Below are 21,502 nucleotides of genomic sequence, written 5' to 3' on the forward strand. Positions count from 1 at the left end.
TGCACTTCTTTTAAAACAATCTTGCTCAACTGAGATTTTTTACATCCTTTGCAGGCCAAAGACAAGAGAATGATTTCCATGGGCTGCCAGAGGAAACGCCTACTCCAGCTACGACTACAGAAAACATCTCACAGAAGTCAGACAATGAAGAGAAAGAAAAATAAATCGTCCTACACAACCTCACATGACGACTATCTATAATGGAAAGAAAAGGATTATCACATTTTAAATTCAGCTTTTTGTCGACGTTTCAAGACAGGCATAACACTATTTAATTGGTCTAAGTCGACTTATTTTTACATCAATTTCAAAATCCAGTTATGTGGTTGGAATCTACCAACCTCTGCAAGTAGAATTTGGTATGGAACGAAGTTTAGAAAAGAAAACCAAAGCGGATGTGTTGTAAACCAACTGGAATCCTGTTTATCCAATTAATCTTTTACTTTAACAAATGAGTCAATTAACATTGACTTAGGTTACTTTGTTAAGACACATCCTCCAATTTTCACAATGCGCTAGCATCCACTATTAATAGTGGCATGTGAGAATAAGCTAAAGCCAAACTTCACCCGCCCAAAACTTGTAAAACATAAGCCTATTCAACTAGCTTTACATTTTTCCAAACTAGAAAATTGTAATAAGACAAATTCAAAAGTTGAGCTAATTTTATTTTTTATTGGCAGCTTACAAAAGAAATCTGAATGTTACAGAATTAAAGACAATTTGCCATCAATAATTGTTTTTAGTCCAAATAATAAGAAAGGCACTACATGCAGTCGTTCAGGACCAGTTTGTAGACAAAGCTGGTATCTTTTCCATACAGATGTTCACTGTCTCTTGCAGCTCTCCTGCTTGGAATAGAGGCTGTGCAATCTTGTCAAAATATTGCATAGGAGCAGATTTACCAACACAAAACAATATCAAGTTAGAGCAGTGGGTACCCAACCATGAACTTGTCCACTTATGCTGGCAGTCCTCAGGGTCTTTTTCTACACTCTACAAATGCTTATCACTCAAAAACATGTTCAAAGTTGTCAAAGTGCAGTTCTTTGATAGTGCATAACTACAGTCACTCCCCACCCAAAACAAAGGAATGATGTTTAACAAATACTTTAGAAAATAAATGTTTCCCATGATCACCTGACTCCTCGTAGCTCTTCAGAATGGATTTTCCATTCAAATTGCAGACATAAGTAGGTCTAAGTAGCAGTACCTTTACCAAGTAAAACTTACTTTACCTCACTGAAATGTGCATCCCACAGCGTTTCTTTGTAACTGGATTGTGGAAACCCTGAGTAAAAAGCTGTGAGCAGTGGCCTTTGGTATACAAAAATATTTATATTCTACTACAGTTACAGTGGACCTTCTCATGTTCTACATTTTGAAATTGATTGGTATTAACATTAAGTTCGAAAGTAACACCATATGGAGGCGTTTCACTTTGTTTATACTGAAAACCATTCTTTTGGGTTTTTCCTCTGGAATATAGTGGTTTTGTGCTTTTGAAGTAGATAGCTGAGAACACAAGAGGGCGTTCATCATGTAATCATAAATAAAGTTGTTAAGTATATGTTTGTTACACAGATTTGCAACATGCGCCACACCCCAACAGACATTCTAGGATTGCAAATATCACAATGTGCTTTGAGTTATCTCCCTATGGTGTTCATAGAAACTTTCTTCTTAAAAGATGATCTCAGGCTTTTAATAGAGTGGATGATTTCAATTGTTGGCAGGCTGTAGTAGGAAGGGTATGCAAAAGATTGACTGTCAAATGGTTCACTAGATTTAAAGAGAACTGCAGTTCTGATGGCTACCCACTCCCTAGATAGATAATCCTGTTCTGCCACAAATCGTTTTATATCACTGAAAGTAGTTTGGTTGATGACCTGAGTCTAGCATTCTCTTCTAGTCCAAAATATCATCCAACTGTACCTTAGTCAATGCTGTTGTATGACTTTATTCGATATGTAAATATCATAAAAGTATAAACAATCAATTCTTCAGAGAGGAAAGTATTGCTTTGTCATACACACAATCCAGTACAAAATTAAAAGTGTTAGTCAATGCAAAAAGATGTTGGAGGAACAGACCATCGCAATTCATCTTCACAAGAAATCTAGTGTACAAATGAGCTGAAGTTCTGATGCAACGGGTATAGGAACCAAAACAATTTTAATATAATGACTTCAATAGAATGAATAACCCATAAGTGCCATGTTAATGCCCATCGTAGTGCAGTATACCTGGAGAGTAGCTCCTACCACCCAATACTTGATAACTTAACTGAAGTCTGGTATAGGGTCATGTCTGTTCGAGTGCCTGAATCTGGTGATGATGCAAATACTTTTCAGCCAAGGTTTACCTCTAACTCAGTGTCAGCTCCTCTCATATTCTAATGTGATGAGGCTTAGTTTTATCCCAATTCTCATCTCTTGAGTTGGCATGACAACTTCTCTCATAGTGGCTTTTACTTAAAGTGGGTTCTGCACATGGATAATGTCCTTTTTCACTGAAAACCCACTCCTGCTGCATTTCCCTCTGCACCACTCCTTAAAATAGTTTTTTTAATCCACAATGTTTCCCAGTATCAACCAATACCACAAAATAGGCTAGAGTTTATTTGATCATCCACTAATTAGAGTCAGAATGACTCTTCAGCCAATGACAAGACTTGCTTGTAAAAGAGTCCTCTTTATAAAGTTTGGCTTTCTGCTTAAAGTGTTAATCTCATGCTCCATAAATGAGCAGTTGGGGGCCAAGGATGCGGACTGAAATGGTTCTTGGCCTTAGCCAAACTCACAAGAGACATTTTTTTCGATAGACCTTTACAAAGTGCAACAGTGAGCATAGGCTGAAGTTCTAGCCTAGGTGATGGTTTTAATTGTAATGTTCGTTAAACATTTTCCTCATAAATGGAAACATTCTACTGGATGTTGCACGCTGGTTGCGTGCTATTTCTAAACTTGAAATATTCACATCGGCTAACGATCCAGATATGAAAGCGTTTTAGGATTCTGAAAGTTACCAATTACAGCTTAATGTTAGCAAACTGCTTCAGTTCAGTTAATTAAGAATGACTTGCTTCCCGTTTATAAATTTAAGTACATTCATTCTAGGGAAAAGTCAAGTGTATTTAAAATACCATCATAAAATGGGTGTTGGTAGTTTATTCCATAACGACAAATGATGGAAATAAGATGCAGGGCTTTTTTTTTCCTAGTTACTTTCCGTGATAAAATACATCTCTTTAATACAGGGAAACATCACAGATAGTTGTCTGCGAAAGGAACATGTGTTTGCTGACAGATTACAGATTTCTATTAATGGATAGCAACAGGTTACCAGAGTTCTTTACATTGTTCCCTTATAAACATTCCCACCATATCAGGAATCCTAGAAAGCCTAAAACAAGCAAAATAGTTAGAAAGCCCAGAGCCACTGCACCATCGTTTCAGCAACTCATAAATCTGCTTTCTTTGTGATGTAACAACTTCTTTAGAGATTCACCTGCCCCTTGCCCACAAGAACTTGCCAAAAACATGTTTACTAAACTTCCTATTCATATGACATTTAAAAAGAAAAACTAATGGCAAGCGAGTGACGAATCCATGTGCCCTTTTGGCAATGAAAGCCAATTGAAAACTACAGCTCTGAACACGTATACCAGGAAAGGTACCCACAAAGGCAATTATGCACTCCTTACTGTGTCTGTAAATAATTTGTTCTGTGTTTCTCTTGAATACTCTGCATCCCCAAATGAAACCTCTTTGTTCTAGAGCTTCTTCTGTACTGGAATCAATTTGCCATTTGTTGCATACTCAAGCTTTGGATATGTTCGAATGCCCCCATTCTAGCCACTTCCTCTCCTGTGAAAGGACCAAAAAGGTAACCATGTGCAGAATATGTATTCTTCTGGCCGAGAGATCATGCCAAGATTTCTCTCTCAAGTCCACAGTAGGACCATCTATGCTGCATACAGTATACCCCCTCAGACTAAACAGTAAAATAATTCATCCGTAAAATGGATTTACATGTCAAACTTGCATGATAATAGAAATCCATAAATATAAAAAAATCCATTTGACTAAATATAAAAAAATCCATTTGACTAAAACCTGCTCATTTAAGTTGACCTTTCCTTAGCTACTGTACACATGCAAAAAACACTCTCCCTCCAGCAATTACTACAATTTTCTTTCGCCCTTAGGTAAGAAGTAACTGTCAGCTGCATGCAGAGTCAATCTAACAGAACTAAAGCATTCTTTTTTTCTTTAATAGTTAAATTACCCTCACTAAATCTCATTTCATCAAAACTCTTACAGTGCATTCAAGTACATTACCACTTAAAAAGAAACAACAAACAATAAAAACACCAATTTCAATAGCCAATTTAAAAACCTGTCGCATAATAACAATCACCCACCATAAACAATTCCTGTTCGTACCTGTCGCCGGTTCAGTGGGGCAAATTAAAGCGTTTTGGTCTAGAAGGCATCAGACATTTTATTTTACAACGAGAACACGATGTACAACAGTGTGCATGGTTAAAAAAATGATAGCATTGCATAGAAAGTCAAGTATTTTTCCAAAAGGCACCAAATAGAACACCATTTGCCTTTTTAGTCAATTGGTGCCTATCTAGCATTTGCAGTGCATTGATTTGCATACACACTTCCCGTCTGAAACTGCCTATCTGGAATAAGTCAGAAAGATGCACGATAGACACTGTTAAGGCATGCTGATGGTTGGTTAGGCAGCGTTTCAAAGTTGTCCGCCTGTGACTATTATTTTGGAATGCAGTAGTTTTAAAACCTAATGTTGGTCCACTTTATTGGTCTGTATGCCTAAAAGTGGAAGTTGTTCCATAAATACTATGTCCAACAGTCCTCCTCAATATGCCTATGTAAGTTTGTATGCACATCTTTACTGATATGACTTGGTCAGGGGGGTTTTGCAATGCCTTTTTTATCTTACTATGGAATGGATATCTTGCATGGCAGCACAAAGTTTAGGCGGCGATCGAACAGAAGATATGTTCCTGTGGAACCTTGATAAAAAATATATACATACAGTAAATGCATAGGTAAAATGAAACCATTCAAATAAAGGAGTGCTACAAAGGAAACATGGCTGCCGGATGGGTCTAGTCGGTCTATGGCAGTCACTTCTGCTTCTCCCACCCCTTTCAAACACTATAGCCTTGAACTAGGTTGGGCTAGGCCCACTCCTGGAGTGGCTTGCCTCAGCTTTACTGAGGTTTGGATTATTGGTGTATGTTTTAAACGTCACAGGTGATACATACGTTTGACATGTTAGTAAATGTTCAATGTACATATTTGCTATATCCTTAAGATTCAAGGATTAGGGTGGAGTGGTGAAACCGTGGTTACTTAAACAGTGTCTTACTCTTTCCTGTCTCATTGCACCCCCATCCCAAGATTAGTTGCTAAATTGATACAGGAATACTGTCTGAATATTAGCCACAGCGTACACTCCCACGATGTACAAACTGAGAAAAGATAGGATAAGTTCAATGAAGGTCACTGCTAAATTATCTGAATATTCTCAATGGGTGCAACACCCCTGACTAAGACATGCCTATTCTCTGAGAATCCAAGTAGCGTTGTGGATTAATTCATGACGACAACTGGCAAATAAAGGAAAGATAAAACAGAGCATTGTGGCTCACCATTTGAAGTTGTAATCCTTGGAACAGCTTTTAGGATTGAGTACTGAATCTGGTTGGCTGCGATGTGAGTTTCGAATATTAAAAGAAATAAAACAATTCATAAAACACCTATATATATATATATTACCACATCTTTTAAAGGAGCTTCAATACTTTCCAATAATGTGTACGATGGGAAGTGTCAAAACTTAGATTGTGCTGTTTTGCTTTTATGTACGGTCTCTATAAATCCATGTGGTAATCCAGAACATGTGTCCTTAATATTCCACCGTCCAAGGTCAACAGTTTGAGCTGTCTGGCTCTTTCACTTTTTGGTCCACTAATTTATCTTGAAGCACATGTTTCTCGTTTTCTCCTACGGCGTCCTGTGAATCCCTGCGTTTTTTAGCCAGCAGTTCGGCTGCCCTTACTTTACTTGGGGAAACTGGTTCTCGTACAGCTTCTGGCGGGAGTATTTGATCTCCAGTGGCGCTTTCCAGTCCAGTGGTAGTTTTCATCCTAGAACAGGCACAAATAAAGAGTTACTGTTCAGAACAAACATTTTGGATCAAGGCAAACACGGTTCTTGAGAGAAAAAATGGTTGATTACAGGCAATAAATACATAGAGAGAATAATGTTAAGATTATACTTACCCAGAGTTTTTTGGGATATGTTGCTATGTCTTGAAGTACAGGACCCGTAAAATAAAAAATGGTAAATTAATAAAACAGTTATTAGCGATTAATCTGAGGTGTGCTATGTGCCACAGATACCCTTTACAGCTAGAATTTGAAGGTGTAGCTTAAAGCTGAACCCTGAACAAACTGATCTTCCTCGAGTCCAAAGCAGAAGCCAAGCAAGTTGGCCTAAGCTCCCACTCGTTATTACTGAATCCTTAGAGCATATGCGGGATGAGGTGGGGGGATATGTAGACTCCGAGCTAGAGACAGGCCCCTGGTTGACTCCTTCCTGGAGTCAAATAGAAGGAGGCTTGGAAAGTCGAATTGTATTCTATCTCAAGGTGTCCACACGCATCACAGAAAACAGCTTTATTTAAACGGATAATCCCAACGTCTACCGTAGGCAGATTCCAACTCATCTCCCGCTCTGCCTCGATTTCCATCTCTCTTTCTAATACTCATTTCAGAGTCCGAGATACTTGGATCTGGAGAAATATGTGGAACTGCAGATGATGCATTCAGATTGTTTTAACAGAATAAGAGGTTGTGATTCCGAGGCACAGGGGGCCAGAAAAAAATCTAGGACAGCACTTGGCACAACATTCAGTTATGAACTTTTAAAGTAAAGGAGACAATTTTTGATAACACTGTTTGGAAAGATATATACGAGTTGAATATAGATCAGTCAAAGACATCAAGGGGAACAGGTGGTTATCTATAGGAAAACCAGATCATGTCATCACTGTCTTAGGAAGGAATTCTTTTTTCAGTGCAATCAATCATGCTGTGAATCCTTCTTGTCGATGGGGGGGTGGGGGGGCGGGCTATGTAGCATTTGGTAGGCTGGTCATCAAGTAGCTGAGAGTTTTTCATAAAACTGCTTCAAGCAACATGGCAGGAGCACTTTCAACTAAACTGTCTAATGTCAACTGGCCCACCATGTCATGGTGCACAGCGAGTTAGGATGCATTTTGATGTTTTAAAACTAACCCTGGGGTACTACGCTACGCTAACGGAGAACACGTAGTTTGTACTAATTCACACTCCGCAAATTGCACGTAGCAGAGTACAAAAACTGTGCTTAATCACGTAGCATAGCAGCTAAATCAACAACATCCTCAGATGCTTTGATAAAGCAATTTTACATGCTAAAAAGCATATCACCAATTCACAAAAGTGAATTTTTTGAATGAAAATATTAGGCAATGAGAGAGATGATGATTTTGGGGTCCCCCCTAATCTAGGGGGAGGACCAAGCAGATGCCTTGAACACAAAGAGCATAAACAAAATGCACATCTTGTTGAACTTCGGTGGTGGTCCCATCCTCTTAGGACCACCCAAGCACAATTATTGGCAAAAAACAATCCCAACCAAAGGCCCCGCAAAGCATTATGGGACGAGATTATCAGTGGGCAGTGAATATTATAGCATCCAATATCAAAATAATTCTACAAAGAGCCGCAGTTCAACTAGTCGTTACTAGATGTCCGTCACGAGTCTGCCCACTGCTAATCTTGTCCCATAATGCACTGCAGGGCCTTTGGCTAGGATTGCTTTTTTGGCCAACAACTGTGCTTGGGTGGTCCTAAGATGATGGGACCACCAACGAATCGTTCAATAAGATGTGCTTTTTGTTTTCAAGGCATCTGCTTGGTTCTCTCCCTAGGTTAGGGAGGATCCCTAAATCATCACCTCTCTCACTGCTTGCTAAATTTTCAGTTTCACTTTTGTGAAAGTGCTATATGCTCTTTATCATATAAAGATAGAGATACATATTTCATCATAACTGGCACTGTGCAAGATGACATCTGAAATTATTGCACAGTGCAGACAATTACACAGTGCCATCAGCTACATACTACGCAAAGTTCAAAGTATACTACTTGCAGCTACGTGTAGTGCTACTACGCAAACCACGCCCATGGTTATTTACAACCAAACCCTGAAAGTAGGGGTTGGTTTTGGAAAAACAAAAATCCAAGATGAGTGTTAGAGATGGCTTTTTTTGTATTTTCCTTCCATTATCTATAGGACAAGAAAGCATTGAATAGCCTGCCCTTAGTGTGCTGGAACTTTTGGTGGCATTCAGCTGGTAGTGGTGGGGCAGCTGGCCCATCTCAAAGGGGTATCTGACCTTGTGGAGGGTTGAGTTTTTTTTTTACCAATGGAAACTATTCAGGTCGCACACATCTAAAAGAGTAGTAACTATAAGGTGGGAGGAAGAGACATCTGCCAATATTTAGCAGACGTTCTGCTCCAGCCCACTTCAAAATAACCCCCTTGTCTTAAACGCCATAAACTAAGTTTTAAAAATTAGGATATTAGGTTCTAAGATGTGTGTCACACTTAGTGGCCCAGCTAGTTTTTTAAGAAAACCAGGCCCAGGAAATGTGTCCCAGGAATATCAGTAAGATCGTCAATGTTCCCAATAGTATTACGAATTGACTCCATGGAGGCATCTGCTAACTCTAAGGCTAGTGGGGTGAGCACTCACTGTCGAGCAGTGAGCGTGGGTAACATGATGAACTCAGGTTGAACCTCAGCATGGCTTTGAACCCAAGCTCTGATAGCACCAAGCAAGTAAGGTATGTGAGCCTAGACTTCCCTGGAAGAGCACCCTTGCGTCTTTCATCTAATAATAAATCTATTTATCCATTCACCCTTCCATCCACTGATCTACATGGTTCACCTTTATATACTCTTACCCATCAATACATCTTTCACCATTCCATCCATAATCTATGCTTTCATCCAGATACATCAATCCACTTACCTATACATCCATCATTTGACTTACCCATTCATCAATAAAACTTTTCACCCATCAATTGATCCCTTTACCCATCCATTTGTTCATTGATCCTTTCTAACTTCTATTTAATTTGCCATCCATCCTCTCAGATTTCCATTTACTATGCCATGCATTCATCTTCTCAAATTACAATTTACTCTGGGATCCATTCATGTTCTCAGATCCCCATTTACTCTGCTGCTAAAATGTAAATCCACCCACAAATCCAACCATCCTCAGTTTCCATTTTCTCTATCGTCCTTTCACCCATCTATCCTCAGATTTCAATTTACCCTGCCCTCCTTTCATTCACCAACAATTCACCCATCCCTCTCAGATTTCCATTTACCCTGCCATCTTTTCATCCACTCATCCATTTGATCAGATTTACATTTATTCGGTCATCTTTTCATCCACCCACCCATCCTCTCAAATTTCCTTTTACTCTGCCTTCCTTCCTTTCATCCACCAATCTAGCCATTTCACCCAGTCATCCACCCATCCATCCGGTCACCCACCTATTCATTCACCCACACATCCATCCAACCTTCATCCATCCAATCATCTACCCACTGATCCTTTCACCCATACATCCATCCTTTTACCCACCCTTTCACCCACTGTCCATCCATCCATCCATCCAACCACTCTTTCACCCACTTGTACTTCCATCCTTTCACCCACACATCCATCAATCCTTGTATCCACCCATCCCTTCACCTACTCCTCCATCCATCCTTTCTTAGACCAAACCTTTAACCCAGTCATCCATCCTTTCACTTACTCATGCATCCACTCACCCATTCTCTTTTTCCCTTTTCTAACTGCCTCTTTCTTTTAGTGATAATTATAAGCTCGCATCTGCCAAGTTACAGATGAATAAGTTACTTACCTTCGGTAACGCTTTTTCTGGTAGATACAATATCTGCCTGTGGATTCCTCACCTTGTGAATATCCCCCTTGCGTCAGCAACGTTCGGAAATTTTCTTCGTAGCACGCCGACGTGGACGACGTCACAGGAGTACGACCTCGCGCGTGACTCCGCCTGACGTCACCGACTCCTTATTAGGCCCACGCTGGCGTGATGACGTCAGTTCCGCCCTTTTTTCCGTGCCTTCGAGGCACACGGACGGACCAACGATAGCAAATATGCAAATATACAATGTACACAGTACATATAAAACAAAATCAATATAATAGCATAATCCATATATACAGAAAGACCAGGTATAGCAGAGTGGACAACGGGGAGGCGGGTGGTCATGTGAGGAATCCACAGGCAGATATTGTATCTACCAGAAAAAGCGTTACCGAAGGTAAGTAACTTGTTCTTCTGATAGATACATCTGCCGTGTGGATTCCTCACCTTGTGAATAGAGTCCCACAGCAGTCCCCACTCCCGGAGGAGGGTGTCCACCCCGCTACACCAGGGAATCTTGGAGAACAGAGCGCGCGAAGTGGCCGTCCCTCCTCACCTCGGTATCCAAGCAGTAATGCTTCGCGAAAGTGTGGAGAGAGGCCCAAGTCGCGGCTCTGCAAATGTCCTCAACAGGTACACCCCTAGACAAAGCAGATGTTGCAGACTTTGCTCTAGTTGAATGCGCTCTAATACCCTCAGGAGGGTCCTTACCCGCAAGGGAGTAGCAGATCTTGATGCACAGGATTATCCACCTGGAAAGTGTGCGCTTGTGCACCGCTCTGCCCTTCCGACAGCCAGCAAAACCAACAAACAGCTGGTCGTCCACCCGGAAATCTTTAGTCCTGTCCAGATAGAAAGACACCGCCCTCTTAGGGTCCAGACTGTGCAGTCTCTCTTTCTCCTTAGAAGGGTGAGGGGGAGGATAGAAGGTAGGAAGGGTAATGGACTGTCCAAGATGGAAGGGAGTTACCACCTTAGGCAGAAAAGCAGCCCTGGTCCTGAGAACCATCCTTTCAGCATGAATGGTCAGGAAAGGGGTCTTGGAACTAAGAGCCTGAAGCTCACTTACCCTCCTTGCCGAGGTGATTGCAACGAGGAAGATCGTTTTAAAAGAAAGAAGCCTCAATGGACACTTGTGCAAGGGTTCGAAGGGAGAACCCATTAAGAAGGTCAGCACAAGATTCAAATCCCAATGAGGAACAACAAAAGGAGTAGGAGGGAACATATTTGTTAGACCCCTCAAGAACCTTAAAACCACCGGAGATTTAAAAAGAGAGGGTTGATCCGGCAAACAGAGAAAAGCCGATAAGGCCGAAAGATACCCCTTGACCGTGGCCACAGCAAAACCTTGCTGCGCCAGAGAAAGAGCAAATTGCAAAATGTCAGATAAATGAGCCTTCAAAGGGTCAACATCCTTCTCCCTGCACCAAGAAACAAATTTAGACCACCTATAGGAATAAATGGACTTAGTGGAGTCACGCCTGGCAGAAAGAATGACATCCACCACATCGTGAGGGAGAGAAAAAGAACTCAAGTTGCCCCGTTCAATCTCCAGGCATGAAGGTGTAATGTCTGGAGGTGGGGGTGTAGAACCTGCCCCTCCATCTGAGAGAGGAGGTTTGCCCTGTGAGGGAGACGGAGCGGCGGGTGAGAGGAGAGGTGGAGAAGGTCTGAGTACCACACCCTTCTTGGCCAATCCGGGGCGATCAATATGACTTGGGCCCGGTCTTGGCGAATCTTCCTCAGAACCCGAGGAATCAAGGGTATGGGAGGAAACGCGTAGAGGAGTTGATCTCCCCAACCCAACTGAAACGCGTCCCCCAAGGCTCCTTGCAATGGATACTGGAGACTGCAGAATGACGGGCAGTGAGCATTCTCGCGAGTGGCAAACAGGTCCACCCGAGGAGCCCCCCACATCTGAAAGATGTCGTGAACCACCTCCGGGTGAAGCCTCCACTCGTGGTCGGCAGAGAACTGCCGACTGAGACTGTCCGCACGAACGTTCAGAACCCCGGCCAGATGATTTGCCATCAGACAAATCTGATGGTCCTGAACCCAGGACCAGAGACGCAGAGCCTCTCTGCAGAGACACTGCGACCCCACTCCTCCCTGCTTGTTGATGTACCACATCGCGGTTGTGTTGTCCATCAGGACTTGAACCGACCGACCGCGAAGGGAAGGGAGGAAAGCCTTGAGCGCCAAACGTATCGCCCGCAATTCCAGAAGGTTGATGTGAAGCAACCTTTCTTCTGGAGACCAAAGGCCCTTGACCTCCAGGTCCCCCAGATGAGCACCCCACCCGAGAGTGGATGCATCCGATAATCACTGTGGCCACTGATGGAGGCAGTTGAAAAGGCTTCCCTTGAGACAGATTGCCTTCCACGCCCCACCAAGACAGATCCGCTGCAGCTTCTCTGGAGATCCTCACTGACTCCCTGAGATCTCCGTTGTGTTGATACCACTGCCTGCGGAGGCACCACTGGAGTGCCCTCATGTGCCAGCGTGCATGACTGACCAACAGAATGCAAGAAGCCATCAGACCGAGCAGACGAAGGACCTTCAGGACTGGAATAACCGCTCCATTGAAAAATAAAGGAATCATTTCATGTATGTCGCAAATCCTTTGAGGTGGAGGGAATGCACGACATACAGTAGTGTCCAGTACCGCACCTATGAACAGGTTGCGCTGGGAGGGCACCAGGTGAGACTTGGGTACATTTATCGAAAAACCCAACCTGTACAACAACTGGGTTGTCTCTTACAGATGATGGAGCACTCTCTGACGACTCTGCTTTGATCAGCCAGTCGTCCAGATAGGGGAACACAGGTATCCCCGATCTCCTGAGATGCGCAGCCACCACTGCCATCACCTTGGTGAAAACTCGAGGCGCAGTAGTAAGTCCAAACGGAAGGACCGCAAACTGGTAGTGCTGCGATCCCACCGTAAAACGGAGATACTTTCTGTGCGACTTCAGAATGGGGATGTGAAAATACGCATCCTGCAAGTCGATCGACACCATCCAGTCTTCTTCCATCAGCGCTTGAAGAACCTGAGCAAGGGTGAGCATTTTGAACTTCTCCTGTTTGAGATAGAGGTTCAAAATCCTGAGATCCAGGATTGGCCGAAGCCTGTCATCCTTCTTGGGTATCAAGAAATACCGGGAGTAACACCCTTGACCCCCTCCTGCTCTGGAACCACCTCTATTGCACCTTTTCGGAACAGAGCCAGGACTTCTTCCTGCAGGAGCAGCAGGTGGTCCTCTGAACAATAACCTTGGCAAGGAGGGTAATTGGGAGGGAACTCCTGAAAAGGAAGCGCATACCCATTTTCCACGAGATTGAGAACCCAAAGATCTGATGTAACCGATTCCCAATCTCGTAGAAAATGAGTAAGCCGACCCCCAACTGGCCCCACATGATCCAGAATGGTGGATCTAGGGCTGCTTTGCTGATGCGGGTGGGGGTTGGGAATTATTGGAGGAAGTGGAGGAAGAGGAGTCTTGACGCCCACGTCCACGACCCTTCTGTCTACCTCTATAGGACTTATACAGAGGGTTCTGCTGTTGCTGCTGTTGTTGTTGGCCTTGTCTGAAGGGACGAAAAGAGGATCTACCAAAGCCTCTAAACTTTCTAGTTGTCGACCCTCTCATCTGGAGACCCAAAGATCTTGCATTAGCACGGCTATCTTTAAACCTTTCCAAGGCGACATCCGCCTTTTTACCAAAAAGGCCAGTCCCTTCAAAAGGCAAGTCCAGCAACGTAGATTGCACATCCGCAGAGAAATCAGAGGATTTTAACCACGCGGCCCTCCTGGTCGCAATAGAAGAGCCCATAATCCTGGCAACAGAATCAACTGTGTCCATGCCGCTCTGAATAACCATGCGTGCAGCAGCCTGAGTGTCTGAGACCACCTCATTAAAGTTCTTTCTATCATCCTCAGGAAGCTTAGGTGATAACTGCTTCACAGAATCCCTCAATGCATGGACATACCTTCCTAAAAGGCAAGTAGCATTAGTGGATTTAAGAGCCATGCTCCCTGAAGAGAAAGTCTTCTTTGCAGACTGATCCAACTTTTTTGAGTCTTTGTCCGCTGGTACTTGAGGGAAAGAGCCTGCAGCCCTGTTAGAACATGCCGCCTGCACTACAAGACTTTCAGGAGAGGGGTGAGAAGAGAGAAACTCAGGGTCACCAGGAGCCACCCTGTAGCGCCTTGCAACAGATCTTGAAACCGCAGGAGCAGACAACGGTCTCTTCCTGATCTCCTTTATTGGATCCGATAAGGCATCAGTGAACGGGAATGTAGGTTCAACAATAGAAGAGGGAGAGTGCAAAACCTCTGTGAGGATGTTGGGCTTGTACTCAACCGTGGGCAGTTTCAAGTTGAGAAGATCTGCAGCCTTCCTAATAACGACGTGATAGGGTGCCACGTCCCTAGAAGGAGCATCAGAAGCTGAAGGTAAACCCCACTCAGGAGAGAGCTCCAGACCACTAGCATCACATAGGTCTTCAAAGTCATCATCATGATCAAGAAGCTCACCCTCTTCCACATCTGAATCTTCACCTCTCCTTTCTTCCAGAAGACGCTGAGCCCTTCGTCTCGACCACTCCATTCGGACCGAAGTCGACGGATCCGGTAACGACTCCGACGGAGCCGGATTCGACGTCGAGCGAGGAGCCGGGGCAGCCGGAGGACGAGACTCACTGACAGGTGTGGAACCTCGATCCAAACTACGAGGTCGATCCGGAGTCGGCGAAGCCGCATGCGGAGTCGAAGACCTCGGCGGAGCCGTACCGAGCCAAGGTGTAATAGGCGCCGGCATAAAAGGCATAAATGGAGCTGGGGCGTACGACTGAGGAATGCCCAAATTATATGATAATGGACCCATGGGACCAACAGGTGCTCCAGCGGGGTACATCGCCCTGGAATACACTCCAAACATCGCATTGAGAAAATGCGAGGGGTCCTGACCAGGACCAGGAAAGGGAGGGTACGAACCTACCGGATGCTCTAAAGGAGGCCGTTCCGACACAGGTTTATTCTGACCTTCTTGGTCCACAGGAGTCTCCATCGGAGCCGGAGTTTGAGGAACTACCTCCTCTTCATCCTCATGTTCCGAAGAATGTAAAGATACCGGATCCGGTTCCGGTTCCGGAGTCGGGGAACCTCCGATGGATTGAGCAGGAGAAGGAGAAACGAAGTCCTTATGGTGTTTGCGAGACTTCTTCGAATCTGAAGATTCCTTCCCTGAATGATGCTTTGAGCTGTGCTTTCTCCTCTTGTGCTTCCTCTTCGAGGAGCTCGAAGCATGACCCGAAGCCGACTTGGATCCAGATCTTGACCTCTCCCTGGACCTCGCTCTGGATCTCGACCCCGCTCTGGACCTCGACGCCGACCTCGACTTCGATCGAGACCTTTGCCTCGAAGATCTCCCAGCATCTCTTCCCTTTACCTCCGCGAGAAGTAGTTTTGCTTCACGCTCTCGAAGCGCCTTTGGGTTCATCTTAAAACAAGATCGACAGTTCTTAACGTCGTGGTCTGAACCCAGACACCACAAACAATCGCTATGTGGGTCGGTGATTGACATCATGCGGGCACAAGATCCGCATTGTTTAAATCCTGTCTTCCTCGACGACATCCTCGATGAAGAAATAAGTCGCAAAGGAGAAACAGTAATGATTAAATAATAGCCAGATACTAAGTATCGCAGAAGATCCCGAAAACCGTTAGCGTCGAAGACGCGGAAAAAAGGGAACTGACGTCATCACGCCGGCGTGGGCCTAATAAGGAGTCGGTGACGTCAGGCGGAGTCACGCGCGAGGTCGTACTCCTGTGACGTCGTCCACGTCGGCGTGCTACGAAGAAAATTTCCGAACGTTGCTGACGCAAGGGGGATATTCACAAGGTGAGGAATCCACACGGCAGATGCATATATCAGAAAAGATGCCCATAAAGGTCCCCACCCAAAATAGCTGATAAAGCAGGAGTTCAGGACTCCCCTGCATCCACCCATCCAGATCCCCCATTTAATATGTCATCCTTTGAACCAACCCACCCATTCATCCATCCTAAAAGTTCCATGTATTCAGTCATTTATTCACCCTCCCATCCTCTCAGATTTCCATTTACTTCGCCATCCTTGCATCTACCCATCTAGCCATCATCTCATCCACCCATCACTTCACCCACCCACCCTTTTACCCACTCATCTATCCAACCTGTATCCACCCATCATTTCAGCCACACATCCATCTTTTTACCCACCCATCCTTCCATGCATTCACAGTAGAAAGCTGACTTTGTGTAGTTTACCAATGTGGGGTACACCATGCAAATAGTCTAGTTTACAAGGCTTAAACTAATAATCCCAAGTGCTCTATTTGTGATAGTGTGGTCAAAGATCTTCGGCTTAGTAGAGAGTAGTGTTAAGCATTTGTTGTAACCAGAGTCAATAAATGAGACACACTCCAGAAGAAACTCTGGGCCAATTTAGAAAAATAACACATTTTAATATAATTTTAGACAACATCATTGGAATCAGGTAAGTACTTTTGGAGTTATAGATTTTTTGCAACATTAGAAAAATAAAATCATATAATGGTTTTCAGGTATGAGCCTTGAACACCGTAATGTTATCCCATGGGAGAAAACTAACTGCACAGGTACACTTGAGAACAGTTTTGGAAGATACCTTTAGGGACACAAGATGCTTAGGGGCCAAGAACCAAGAAACCACCAGCAGTTCAGGATTACCTGCCCTGGTGAGTCCGGTGCAGAGGTGCTGGTCACATTGGCAGCCTTGAGCGCTATGTGGTAAAGTCAATGGCAAAGGTATCTGCAAAAGAAAGGCTACGAGTAGGGACCTGGGGACAAGTTTGGCAGAACCCAAGGATTTTTTTTGGCTCTTGAGGGTCTCTGGGGCACAGGGACGCAGTCCGTTTTGGGAACCCAGGATGGGGGGCTCAGGTGCTGAGGGATTTCGGCCAGGTGATCGCCATGGTTAGGGGCTCTCACTTAGCTTTGGAGACCAGGAAAGGGACAGAAAACAGGACAGCAGGGACACTCTTTGTGTTGGCCTCAGTGATTCTGAAATCCCATGTCAGCAGGTGGGTTTCGGCGTTAGTGGTGTCCACACTGGACACACAACAAGCCTTGGTTGTGGCATATGCTCCGGTACCCAGGGTATTGGTGCTTGGTGACTCCTGGAGAGCTTGGTGTCTCCAGACTCAGCAGGTGCAGCAAAGACCACTTCCTGCTGAGATGCTCCCTCTGTGGACCCCATGGTCAGCAAGTCCAGGTACAGGGCAATTGCGGTTGGTAGCTGCAGGAGGAAGGCTCCTCCACCCCGAGGGAGATGCTGCTTTGTTGTTGAAGTGTTGGACAGTCCTCCACGGGCTTGAGAGGGTGCACAGCTTTTGTATGAGCTTGGTCGGTGCATTAGACTAGTTCCCTGTAGCAAGACAGGGTTTGGCATCACATTTTGGGTAAATCCTCAGTTATCGTTGTGACTGCTCCCTTTTGTTGTTCTTCAGTTTCCTGATAGACGAATCTGAGTTCCTGGTGTCAGGAGGACAACATAAATACTAAATTTAGGGGCGTTTACGGGACTGTAGGGTAGTAGCCCATGAGCTACTTACCACTAGGGTGACTACTTCCTGTGGAAAGTGGGCATAATCCTAATCCAGAGTTCCTAGTTTCACCAAATCCAAGATGGTAAAACCCTTTCTCGACTGTCCACTTCAGGTGGCCTACCTTAGGGGTGTGCCCAGCCTGAAAGCGTGACTATCTAATTTTACCACCAGCTCTGGTGCCAAATGGGCCTCAGGACAGGGGGTGGTGCGTGCTCCCCAGAGCGGGGGGGGAGGGGAGCCATGGTTGCAAATGCTTGGCAGCAGAGGCTTTGAAGTCTCGGTCCTTGATATGCTAGTTTCATTAGCCATCCTGTTGGAAATGTGAACACCTTCCTCCGTTGCAAGCATTGTTTCTGGCTTCTGAGATTGCGGGCTCTACCCTGCAGATGGTCAGAAACTAGTCTGTGGTGACAGGCTGGATGATACAAGTCAGCCAGAACACTAGAGGTGCCCTCTGGGTGCATGTCATAATGAACAAGTCACTTACCTTCGGTAACGCATTATCTGGTAGAGCGCATATCTAGCTGCAGATTCCTTACCTTTGAATTTCCCAGGTATCGGACTACATCTGGAAACTTTAGCATTAGCAGTACCCCAGCGTCACGTTGGGTGGCCCCATTTGGATCCTCGTGGCATCACTGGTGCTGGATGTGACAACGCAGTCACCTATATAGGTGCCACTCAGGTATGCGGACGTAAGCTTCTTTTGATGCTTTCCACGCCAATAGCCCAGTGCCATGAAGTGAACAGACTAGTGTGTGTCCAAACTAGAGCCTTGAAAAGGAAGCAACCTTCTAGACTAGAAAGTCTAGAAGACCGAACAGGCAAAATGCCTATCCCTGGGGACCAGACTGTCCTCGCAGTAGTGTTGCAAACGTATGCAGTGAAATCCACATTGTAGCCTGGCAGATGTCAACGACTGGCACCCCGTGAGTTAACACCCTGGTTGCAACTTTCTCAGCCCCCCCCCCCCGTGGAATGGGCTCATCAGCCCTCAGGAGGCTGCTTCTTAGGCAGGGAATAGCAGATTTTGATACAGATAATGACCCCGCGTGAAATGGTTCGTTTCTGCACAGCCAAGCCTTTTCTAGCTCCCACAAAGAGTATGTCGTCCACTTGTAACTCTTTTGAGTGGTCAAAGGAGAATGACAATGCTCTTTATGGGTCCAGACAATGGAGATGCTCCTCTTCCTTAGATGGATGCAGAGGAGCAAGAAAGGTGGGTGGTGTGGTGGACTGACCCAAATGGAAAGGGGTCACCACCATAAGAAGGAAAGAGGCTGTGGTGCGAAACACCACCTTATCCGGGAATGTCATGACATGGGAGGCTTGGATGATAAAGCCTGCAGCACACTCACCCTCTGGGCAGATTATATAGCCATTACAAAGGCAGTTTTGATGGTGAGCTACCTAAAGGGCAATTATGTAGGGGCTCAAAGGAAGCGCTCATGAGGTAAGTGAGAACTAGGTTCTGATCCCATTGAGGCATAATGAAGGGCGTAGGAGCAACCACATGTACAAGCCCTTTCAGGAACCTATTACAATAGGGGACCAGATTAACAAGCTGGCAGATGTGTGCTTTGGCACACTGAAACGTTTAAAGAAGTTCCTGCCTCTTCTGCCTCATATGGCCAAGGAGATGGTGACTCGGGCTCTTATTTTGTCAAGGCTAGATTACTCCAATGCCTTGTACATTGGTCTCCCGGCGTACCAGCTAAAAAAGCTGCAGATTGTGCAGAACGTGACGGCGAGAGAGTTGCTGGGTTTGCCTGGCAGATCTAGCACTAGTCAGAACCTTCGTGATCTACATTGGCTTCCGGTTGACTAGCGGCTTTTGTTTAAGGCTCTCACACTTGTTCATGGTGCCCTCTAGAAGACAGGGCCTCCCTATCTTAGGAGACGTTTTTTATTCTACGTACCACCTAGACAGCTGCGATCTACAGGCCAATGCCTTGCTGTTCCTAGGTACCGCCTAATTAGATTAGGCGGCAGCTCCCTGTCGGTGAAAGCGGCCATGGCTTGGAATGCCTTGCCTTTTGGACTTCATAATATTGAGAGCCTTATGCTGTTTAAAAAGCAGTTCAAAACTCTGCTATTTAAGTAATTATTCATTAGGCCATCCTTCCTTTCCTTCTTCTCCATCTGGCATCCGCGCCGGGACACTTCCGAGTAGCTGTGCGCGTTATAAATGGAGCCAAACATAACATAATATAACTTGAAGAGGGTTGGTCTGGCAGCAGCAGGAAAATGGACAGAGCAGAAAGATAAATCTTGAAAGTGCACAGAGAGGAGCCCTGCTGGCAGTGGCGTTGCAAGAGGGGGCGGTCCAACCTAGACAGTACGAGTTTTGAGGGTGACTGCCACCCTCTTACATGAGTTTGCCACAAGGCGGCAAACACAGGAACCGCTGTTCCCCCACCTTACATGCCTTTTACGGGGGTGACAAACACTGGAAACACAAGCTGCCCTTCTCCCGCTCTTCCATATGGCTGCCCCGGGGCAGCAAAGGCAGGGACTGCCATAGGCAGCCAAGTTTTTAGCTATGGCCCTGCCTGCTGGGCAAGAGGAAGAATAAAGAGAAGAATATCAGAGAGTAGCAGAAAGAGGGTCAATAGAATCTTCTGTACAATATTTTACGAATTTTTGCCAACAGCAGGCATATACCGTCTAATTGCCAAGATAACCTTACAGACTTCGGGAGGTAGGTCAAAAGCCTTCAACTGTCACTGTTCAATCTCTGTGCAAGTAGGCAAAGGGTTGACAGGTTCGGGTGGAGGACCCTCCTCTGCTGCTGCGACCCAAGAACCTCCCAAATGGGCAGACTGATCGGAGGATCGACACTCATTCGAATAAGCTCAGGATACCAGAGTCTGGAGCAACAAAAATGATTTTGGCCCGGTCGTTCTTGATCTTGAGAACTCTGGGCAGAAGTAGTATGGGTGGAAAGGCATACAGGAGCCCTAAATGCCACTCATGATGAAAAGCGTCGCTGAGCGATAGCCGCCTTGGAAACTCCAACGCGCAAGACTGCTGACATTGCGAGTTCTCTTTGCAGGCCAACAGATCTAGCCAAGACTCTTCCCTTTGTTGAAAGAGACCTTGCACCACCTCCTGCTGGAGACACCATTTGTGTGATCCACTAGTCATCAACGGCTGAGTTTGTCTGCCCTGGCGTTCAGAGAATATGCCAGATGTTATATCTCTAGGAACATGTCCTGCTGTTCCAGTCATGGCCTTAGGCGCTTGACAAAGGGCCCATGAACCACACCGACCTCCTTATTGCAGTATCACATAGCGGTCGTATTGTCAGTGAACACTTGAGCTACCTTCCCCTTGACAAAGGAAAGAAATGCTTTCAACGCCAATCTGATAGCCCAAAGCTCCAACAAGTTAATGTGGAGCTCCAACTCCGCCAGAGACCAGAGTTCTCTGATCGCAGCCTCTCCCAGATATACCCCATCCCAGAAGTGACGCATCTATCACTACTGAGAGATCTGGTTTGGGAGGGAGAGGGGTCTTCCTCTGATCCAATCGCGGTTCATTAGCCACCACTGCAGGTCCTTTGCAGTTCCCTCTGAGATCCGGACCATGTCGGAGAGATTCCCCTGATGCTGCTCCCACTGGAATTCAGGTCCCACTACAGTGCCCGCATACGCCATCTGGCATGATTTACCAACAGGATGCAGGAGGCCATGAGGTCCAGCAGCCTCTGAGTCACTCACTGCAATCCATGATAGAGGCTGAAACATCAGTATCATAACCTGAATATGGAGAAGTGTGGCTCACTGGTTAGAGCAGGCAGACCCGGAA

At 45.2% G+C, this 21,502-nt stretch overlaps 2 protein-coding genes across 2 annotated transcripts in view; one reads left to right on the plus strand and one right to left on the minus strand.

The window, feature by feature from the left end:
- ENO4 (enolase 4) overlaps nt 1–3,554 on the plus strand; it is a 578,809-nt gene extending 575,255 nt beyond the window's left edge. The window contains 1 exon segment of the mRNA XM_078643902.1: nt 55–3,554. Coding sequence (XP_078500028.1) covers nt 55–164 — 110 coding nt within the window. The 3' untranslated portion in view covers nt 165–3,554.
- A 934-nt stretch (nt 3,555–4,488) lies between these two features.
- The window catches only part of SHTN1 (shootin 1), a 711,155-nt gene continuing 694,141 nt past the window's right edge, over nt 4,489–21,502 (minus strand). The window contains exon 17 of the mRNA XM_078643901.1: nt 4,489–6,190. Coding sequence (XP_078500027.1) covers nt 5,971–6,190 — 220 coding nt within the window. The 3' untranslated portion in view covers nt 4,489–5,970. The remainder of the gene's footprint in view (nt 6,191–21,502) is intronic.

Source organism: Lissotriton helveticus, chromosome 5_1, assembly GCF_964261635.1.
Source record: "Lissotriton helveticus chromosome 5_1, aLisHel1.1, whole genome shotgun sequence".
NCBI classification, from domain to species: domain Eukaryota; kingdom Metazoa; phylum Chordata; class Amphibia; order Caudata; family Salamandridae; genus Lissotriton; species Lissotriton helveticus.